The following is a 9,505-nucleotide window of genomic DNA, read 5'->3' as shown; positions in this document are numbered from 1 at the left end:
GGTGTAAGACATAACATAACACAAACATGCGCACAAATAGCATGAGTTGTTGGCGCCCATGTCAAAGTTAAATGTTAAGACTCATTGATAAGTCTAAAATGTAAATTGAATTTGTTTTGTTTTCTTTTTATTTCTAAAACTTAAGAACTCCATAAGCTCGTGTCAACATTCATGCACAAAGTTGCACCAGTCCTGTTGTTTCCCTTTACTATTGAAATGGAAAGTTGTCATATTACATTTACTCCGAAAGTGTGTCACAATCTAAAATCCAAACAACAAACAGCGTACAAACAAAATCACACACATAAATGCCATTAAAAACAAAGATGTAATAGAAAAAATATTAGAAAAAATATTAGGAAATTGCATAAAGTTTAGTTGTTAAGATTTTTATTTCCCTTTTTAACATACAACATTTAACAAATAATGTGAACATACTTTTTTATGCAACCATTCTTATTAACAAATGTTCGATCTTGATTAATAAACACCCTTAGGCTTATGTTTATTATGATATTCAACTTAAAAAAAATAACGAAAAACGTAGCATACTTGTACAGTGTACAACGGTATTAAGTATCTGTTTCCGTTGATCATACCGACATACTTCATTATATTGACTGATATTAATATTTCTTTTTCCTAAGCGAAACTGTTGAAGAAATTTAAATGCAGGTTATCCATTTTTAATGTTATTATCACTTCTGAGTGAATCACACCCGATCAAACGTTTTGTACATTTGATTATTCATGTTAGCTAATTATCAGTCTTATCAGTCACTTCTGTGTTCCAACCTTTTCGCCTCACTAAACAGCATCATACAATTGTTTTTCGTAATGCGTGACGTAGCCGTCTCCTTAAATTAAAGATAAAACATTGTGAATTTAAATTACATGTGATAAAATGTTAGTGAATTCAGTCACCACACAGTACAAATATTCATTTCTTCAGGAAAACAGAATTTCTTAGTGTAAGTCCTAACAATTATTCGTAATATATTTCCCTGTTACTTCTTCACGCTACAGATAATTCAAATTACGTTAACTTTATTACCTAAATTCCAAAATTGGATATGATTTATCAAAATAATGCATATCATTTTAAGACATTTCACATTAGTATTATTTATCAAAATAGCGCATATCATTGAATTGCATACTAATGTATATATTTTTTTCAATGCTACCTTAACCAATGATAGATACAGTTAAAATATTATTATATCATGAAGTTTGGTAACATCACTGGATCAGAATGTAATTAAGTCATGTTTTTAAAATACAATACATAAATTTTATAAAAATAAATAACACAACTACAAAAATATATCCGATGAATAATATTACCATCCACGTCGAATAATTCTCTGACTAATTCGTCAAGCATACCATCTCTGCGTCTACATAATTCAATCACGAAACTTGCCGTAAATGATACTGAATGGGAAAATGAAAAGCAATGAATTGAATTGTATTAACAGAACGTGTTGCATATATATGTCTGATGATTATATAATGGGAAGCATGTAGAACTAAACATAGCTTTATTATCAATATTATTTAACGGAGTTATTGCGATACTATTGATAACCTGTGAAACGTTTCAACCTAATTATAGCGTAAAAATACAAGGTTTGTAAATTATAGTTACTTTTGTATATCTTGTTCAAAAAAATTCTCAACATACCATATTTCAAAGTTAATTTACGTTCCAGACCTGGGTAACTGATTTTTTTATTGAATAGTTGTAATTTGGCAATGGTACAGTTATGTTAGTTGCCGCGGGAAGATAAGCACCTTTATTATGTATTGTTGAAAAAAAATCTGCAATCATGTATGCTTACTTTTTGTGCGACAAAATTTTGACTTTAAAGCTTTGTAGAGTTTTTTCTTCCCATTGAAAGTACGGCACAGACCATGTCTTGCATAGTGATGAATGGATCTGAAAAGATAGCAATGACTTGCTTAGTACATAGTTACATCAGCTGATGATGTATTGTGATACATTTCAAGTAGTTGATTTAAACATATTTTTATTCAAGGTAATATATACATGTTAATGCTTTACAATTTAAGCAAAAAGGAATTAGACCGAGAGCTACAATAGCTCATGGTAGTCCTCTCCTTTAACAAAAGCAATATGTTCATATAATAGTGGCTTATTATGATTTTAATTTAATCCTATGAAGTAGTTATCATTTTATAAATCATTAATAATGACAAAAATCCGTCTTTTCACATACACGTATTGTTTCTCTGTTTGTTTTTGTTCTCAAAAGGTTTGCGAAATTAAAACTGTATCATTCTAAATTGTTCAGTATTTGCAGATATAGAATAATGCACTACATATGATATCTTTATACAACTACAAAGCATGTAAAAGGCTTGTTTCATTACAAAAAAAAAAAATAATTTTGTTTAAAAAAGATTTTAGAAAATGAGATAATTTTGACATCATGTAAAATTTAATACTTACGCTCGGTGCATCCCGCCACTTGTATCCTTTGTGTCTGTCCCTGTTTTGTCATTTACAGGCGTTGTATTTATCACAGTTTTATCCAATAATAAAGCATATTGTTGAGTCACCTGAAACATTGTTTCTATTGTTGCCACAGTTTCTAACAGGCATAACGCCATCGACACCATTTTGTGTATTTTCTAATATATTGTTTTTCTCTCCAATTATGTAACTCTGAATTTAATCAAATAGTATATTTGTCCTTGAAATACTTTTCCAAACGATAGTATCTAATAATTATAAAACATTTCTGATAAAGTTAGAAATTGACTTGAAGACATATAATGTCTCGACCGTTAATCAAACTTATTGTCATTTACAATTCACATAACATCAGATCTGCTGCGAAAAGTTTCACATGTAAAGCCGTGTTGAATGTCTTTTCAAGGTCAGATATGCGTGATGTATTTATCGCGCCAATATATGATTAGTTTTCCGGTTCACAACACACAAGAAGGAATCAGTTTCTGAGGAATAAACATTTCGTCTCTATGAATTATCCCAACAATACATACACTGGAATAACATTGATTTCCTTTACACACTTCCAAAATTAAAATTGTCGTCTGCAATATTATGAAAGCATGCACTACCGATATTGAATATTGAAATATCCAAAGCTTTATAAATCTTCTTTCACCCCCCCCCCCCGAATACTTCAGTTAATAGAATACTTAATAATATCTAAACGTTTATATAGTTTCCCCCTGTGGCTAACGCTGTTTTCTCGGACCAGATGAATAGATTACCTTTGATACATAACATTCTAGCAAGAAAATTATCTCTTTTTAACCATTTACCCGAGAAACATCCTAATTCCTAATAATGACCACCATCTGTTCTATTCAGAGTCGTTATGACCTGAACAAATGTACTTTAATGAGACCAGTTGACCAATTACTTTATTTTCATGAAATTTATGATTAATAGGCTATTTGGTTAGATAATTATGTAAGACAAAGCTGAAACTGATGTATCCAAAACAGTATAATAAAATATAATCTTTATCCTCAGGCGATTATAAAACATCTAGTTAAATATACATAACTTAAATAGTGTTTCTTACTTTATTTAATCTTTTTATTCTTATTATTTATTGTATATGTTGTTGTTTGTGTTTTCACATAAAATTATTTATTTAATAAGAGTTTATCTTTTATAAAAAATGAGCATGTTAACGCATTCATATATTACTTGTATTACATATACATGTACATCCTAAGTAGAGGTAAACACTCCTTATATAATATATAATTCTTATTGCCCAAGATTGATGTGCTAATTTAGTTTGCACCGTGACAGGAAGAAAATGAATATATTATGACATTGGACTTGTGCAAAAAACAAAACAAAAAATCATGATAATATACTCAATATAACTACCTGAATAATGGTTGTCTTCAACAATTGTGTGTGCTTAATTAACGAATGATACCTTTTGAATATTAAACCGCTAAAACTATCATGATTTTGATGTATTGTCAAAGTAAGAAGTAAATTATATGTCATACTTAACATATGTAAAGTTAACTGTAAGAAATAAACAGATATACTCATAAAAATTTTTAAAAAATCTGGTGTTATTCCTGTGTTTCAGCTCAGAACATAGGATGCATTGGTAATTTTATTGTTTTTCATATATTATTTGTTTAAGTCAAAAATCGATTATAATATTATGCGATAAGGCTACTAGAATTACGTTTTAAGATGTATCAAAATATATCATAATGATGAAGTCCTTAAAGTATGATGTTTTTAACTAGTGACATAAACTTAAACGCCAGTTCTTTAAAGCAGTTTTTTTATTTAATGAGTTGCAAGAAGTAGATAAATAATATCATGATACAAAGCTTCTTAAGATGGCCCGTTAAATTTTACAAAGACAACATAACTAACTCGTATACATGTATATATTTTGCTTTAAATGTGTAAAAATGAATGATTATAATAATTATAAAGTGCATAAATTGAAATGTCATTTTCGTCGTAAACATAAACTTTTACGTCAGTTTTATATTCTAGTGTTTATATAATGAATTGCTGGTTTTAATATTTGAATATGTTTTATTTCACACAGTCATTAAAATCTTCTGCCGTTACTTTCAAAGATACAGTGATACAACACTTTTATAAAAGAAAACAATTATTACATAATAAAACACAAGCAATATTGAAATATCTTAAAGAGAACGTACTCAAAGTATTTGTAACTTTGCGCGTTCTTTCTTTTTGAATTGTCGATTAATTGATGTTTAAATACCTTACACATTTAGCTCAGTATAAATTTACATTTCTAATGTATTTATAATTTTTATAATTTTAGAAAAAGTTTCACATATGTTAGACAAAATATCTAATATGTTCGTTTAGAATAATTTTTTTCTAAACAAGAAAGTTCTCTTTTTTTGTAAAAGACAACTCCTTAAACATTCTTTATATAGACCTTTAGGTGTCATCATCTTTAGAAAATGGTTCATGAACTTTCATAAAAGTGTCTATAGCGATCGGATATATATGTTATATTCATATTAATCAATCCTATATAACATTGCGTCCTTAATATTTTAATAAAAAATAGCTTTATCAAATTTTCAAATACCATTATCAAACATTTGAAGTAATATAAAAGTTTGTAAGATAATCAATTTGAAATGTTCTTATACCATGTCATTCAATATTTTTTTTTACAAGAAACAAATGTTTGTGACTTTTTAAAACAGGTATTGTTCGTAGTCTTTGTAAATTATATTTTACACTATGTTGGATCTACAAACATTACATTTACGTACGCTGACACTTATTTATATTAAAATAACTAAATTTATGTTATAACCTTCCTTTATCTTCCAATAATTTTAGAATAAAAACAAAACGTACGTTCAACTAATCCAAAACTAGTTCATTTGTCTATCTATCCTTTGAGATAAATTGTAGCAGAATAAAGTTACACTTTGAAACACAAAGGTGATGTTTCAAACGCCTTTCTCTAAATGTAGTACATATCAACCTGTTTTAATGTCATGTAAAGTAAAGACGATTTGATAGTGTATAATAAAGCACAATGTTACTTTTAATTTGCTCTGTTCGTTGAGCGTAGCAATTTAAGCAAATGAGAATATGTTAAATGTTATAAATGACACAATGATTTATGCTTGCCACGTAATTTGTAATACGGTTTTCATTGGATAATTAGTTAAATAAATGATATAACATTAGTTGTCAATACATTTAATACATTTAATACATTTAATTATTCCGAGGGATCCTTATTTCAAATATCAAAAACGAGTCGGGAAAATGTTTTGAGGCCTTTCAGTAACTAATTTAGAGAAAGTCCATATAAGAAAAATGAAAAACGAATTATCTATTTATTTATTTTCAAATGATATCATAGAGGAAAATATATAGAAATTGTCAATATACCAAATTACGGACTATTTGATATTACAAATATGTGATATAAAGAAATATGAAATGGGTACATTGCATTTAAATAAAGCAACGTCACATGATTTTTTATCATTTTAAAATAATTTGGTGGTTTAAGCTGTAGAAAAGCGCTGTTGTTTATCTCTCGTTTGCGTTTGGATTTAATTGCAACAAATTTTAACGTAATGCGAAGTCTGTTACGATACGTTCACATACATACGTACGTACGTACGTACGTACGTACGTACGTACGTACGTACATACGTACGTACGTACATACATACATACATACATACATACATACATACATACATACATACATACATACATACATACATATAAACAGTGATAGAAAAAATATAAGAATAAAGAAATCCTTTAATTCAGTTAGCATTCAAACATTTTAAAACAAAAATCAAATAAACTGTATTCAGTTTGTGCTCGGAAGTGACTCATTTTAATGCATCATGAATCAAATTGTCAGTTTTATTTCTGATAAGAAACGTCTGTTGATAGAACAAGAGCTGTCTTGGCAATGATAAGTTTTCTTGCAGCATAATTTACTGCTAGCTGTTAACTAACCGAACCTGACAATTATCTCTACAGGCGTATTCGCCTGTTGATTATATGACTTCATTGACTTGACATTAACAATTTATTATTCCTAGTTCGTTTGATTGGAGAAAGTAAAAACAAAATCATGCATGTGAGTTTCAGAACACAACATGCAGAAAATATATTTACATAATATTTGATTATAAAAATAAAAAGAAAAATTAATATGCATTGGATTTGTGCATCATTCTGTTGATTTATTAATTAAGAAGTCTATGCAACACTATCACACTTATCGTAATGTAAAACTCATATCTAAATGCAAAAGTCTTGTTTCTGCGATTGCCATTTCTCTTCAAAGTTAGCAATTTAAATTATCTATGCAACCCGACATTTGTTATAAGATTTGAGAAACGTAAGAAGTTCAGATGACTGTATCCTAGTTTTCTTTCAACTTATTTTCGTTGAATATTTTCGGAATATTAATTCACTATGTTATTTTATCAAATCAACGGCAACCATAATATTATAAGTTTCTTTGCCATACAAACATACTAAATCTCGTAGTAAGAATGTCAGCCTGGTATTTAAGTTATTTAATGATTATTACAACAAACGAACAGAAGCAGTACTTAAAAGATAAGACAAATCACGAATGAGATCTTTCACTGAATGCCACTACGATCATGATAATATAATCAATAATTATAATATAATTAATTAAATTATAATATTTTTCGAGATAATTCAGAAAGATTTAGAAGATTAAAATATTGAATTAAATTAAATATAGTAATTTCTTATAACACAAGGTAGTTACAATCATCACAGATAAACGTAACGTTATCAACGTGTGCAACAGATATAAGTGTCACATGTTTAAATGTCAGGTTTTATGAACTAGAGCTAAAGCACTTACAATACATCCTCCTATTGGTTTAACTTACTTTGACATCAGTTTTAATGTTATTCGTTAAAATAATTGTCACACACCAACGCAATTCAATTACAGGCTTCCGTTTCTCATTACTGTACTTTCTGGCCAATGAAAACCATAAGATTAGTTTATAATTTGATTTTCATAATATCTAAAACCATTATATTATTGTGTGTGAAACACCTCATTATATTTATATATTTAAGGTTATTTGAACAACACGTAATTCTCAATGAAGTTTGTGTTATATATCATATCCAATGTACTGTTGTTTAATTTTTGTAATAGTTCCTCTCCAAATGACTGATGTAACCATCGCCTGTAAGGAAAAGAAACTCATTATAACTAACGCAGCACAATCTATGGTTTAAACAATACCATTTTAATCATATTGGAATATGTATGCATTATAATTATCAGCCTCCGGAATAAGTTTGCAAATCAAGAATAATCGCAAACTCAAGTACCTTTTTTAATATAGTTTCAATACAAATACATGTAGTTAAATCAAAATGTAATTTTGATGGGAATAGACGATAATTGGCCGTTACAAAGCAACGGAAAACGCAAGAAAATTAATTTTCATGTTGTCAGATAATTGAAATTTGATTATAGAAATAGCATTGTTTTAGTAATAGAAATTTAAATTTGACGTGTACAATTAAAGATAGTAAAGAGTCTGGAGAAGTGTATTAAAAGTATGATTATTCTAACAAATGTTTACACACATAATTTAAAAATTTGCTCAGGATCAAATTATTCAATGATAAAGAATCTGCGTACCGGTCAGCCTTGGTTCAAGCTTATTTTGAGGAGCCGAGAATTGAGGTTTTTTGCTATATACCGCTTATAGTCCTGATCACTCTCCTTCACGGTCGAAGCCCGTAGTGTCGTCGGAAAGGTTCCAGTGTTTAAACAGTATACCTTAAGAACAGTTTAAAAATGGATTCTGAGGCTGGAAAAGTGTGTAAAAGTCAACCGTAAATATTTTGAAGGATTTTTCACAGGTATGACTTATTTATAAAAACGTTCTGCCGTTTCCACTAATTAAAATATGCCCCTCGTAAATCGTAGTTTAATCAATACTAACAGTGTACTGTAATCAACTTTCTATTATTTGATCAAATAATAAGGTGAGGATACATTGGCCTGCTAAATATACCACATAAAAAAGATACGCTAATAGCATAAATATATTTTGAACGATTCTGCCTCTTAGTTTAAGTTGTATCATAGTTTGGGGACCATTCTGTTAAAAACGTGTCAGAGTTAAATCGTATACATATACATGAACAGTGCGGTAACTGGAGTGCAGGTATTAGTTACCTGCACTCCAGATCATGCCCGTTGATTGGCTCATTTTTGCTGGGGTTTACATATTGTGACGGCAGAGAAAGGGAAAGCGGCATGGATTTAGCTCAATACAGGATTGGAGCAGTACCTCTAGACGCTTGCAGAAATCATGATCACAAAATAGACAAATATCGTTTTTTTCGCCGAATTTTACATTTTTCCTTGATTATCGTACTTGATTCGGTGTGAAAAGATGAATTACACCTGTTAAAGTTCATTCCGTTGGGTAAAAAGACAAGATTTTAGCATTTTATCATTCAAGCGCCTTGTCCGGTATATACCGGAATACGGTATTTAGTGTGGTGCTCCAATCCTATTTTTAGTCACAGCCAAGCGGCATTGTGTACACCGGTCTTACTGACCTGTGTGAAACCACTCTAAGCATGATGGGAACGCACTACTTTTTACATGGCGGCTTGAACACGTAAGTGATAAAACACAACGCAAATGGGGCCAGTTGAAAAATTAAACTGTTTCCATACCCTGTTGGCAAAATAGCCATTACATCACTTTTACTCAAGACATGCATCAAACACCCCTACTGACATTCCTTTTGTGGTTTTACTAACCTAGTTTCGTTCAACACGCGTGATAGTATTTCGTCGATTGTTATTTTAAAACCGAAAGTGAAAAGAGTTTTGAATATTTGAATAAATAGTAACGCAGTCGAACTATCAACTGCACTTGCAATATTAAACACTGGAAAACAGTGA

General features: G+C 29.4%; 1 protein-coding gene across 1 annotated transcript; it reads right to left on the bottom strand.

The window, feature by feature from the left end:
- Positions 1 to 398: 398 nt before the first annotated feature.
- LOC132749619 (uncharacterized) lies at positions 399 to 5,703 on the bottom strand. Its single transcript, XM_060739463.1, has 5 exons — positions 5,396 to 5,703; positions 2,477 to 2,985; positions 1,845 to 1,942; positions 1,348 to 1,437; positions 399 to 857 (listed from the first exon to the last, which is right to left on the bottom strand). Exons 2-5 carry the CDS (start codon positions 2,644 to 2,646, stop codon positions 808 to 810), a joined length of 408 nt encoding a protein of 135 aa, XP_060595446.1. The 5' UTR covers positions 2,647 to 2,985; positions 5,396 to 5,703; the 3' UTR covers positions 399 to 807.
- Between the last annotated feature and the right edge of the window lie 3,802 nt (positions 5,704 to 9,505).

Source organism: Ruditapes philippinarum, unplaced genomic scaffold (genome assembly GCF_026571515.1).
Source record: "Ruditapes philippinarum isolate M1 unplaced genomic scaffold, ASM2657151v2 ctg16607_1_1_1_1, whole genome shotgun sequence".
NCBI classification, from domain to species: Eukaryota; Metazoa; Mollusca; class Bivalvia; order Venerida; family Veneridae; genus Ruditapes; species Ruditapes philippinarum.
This window is presented reverse-complemented; position numbering and strand designations above follow the sequence as displayed.

Bases quoted from the DNA above. Each gene is read 5' to 3' on its own strand.
- LOC132749619 (XM_060739463.1), bottom strand. From the start codon at position 2,646: ATGGTGTCGATGGCGTTATGCCTGTTAGAAACTGTGGCAACAATAGAA. The intron at 1,943-2,476 runs GTAAGTATTAAA...CTATCTTTTCAG, and splicing joins AGTGGCGGGATGCACCGAGC to ATCCATTCATCACTATGCAA. The intron at 1,438-1,844 runs GTAAGCATACAT...TTTCCCATTCAG, and splicing joins AAAATTTTGTCGCACAAAAA to TATCATTTACGGCAAGTTTC.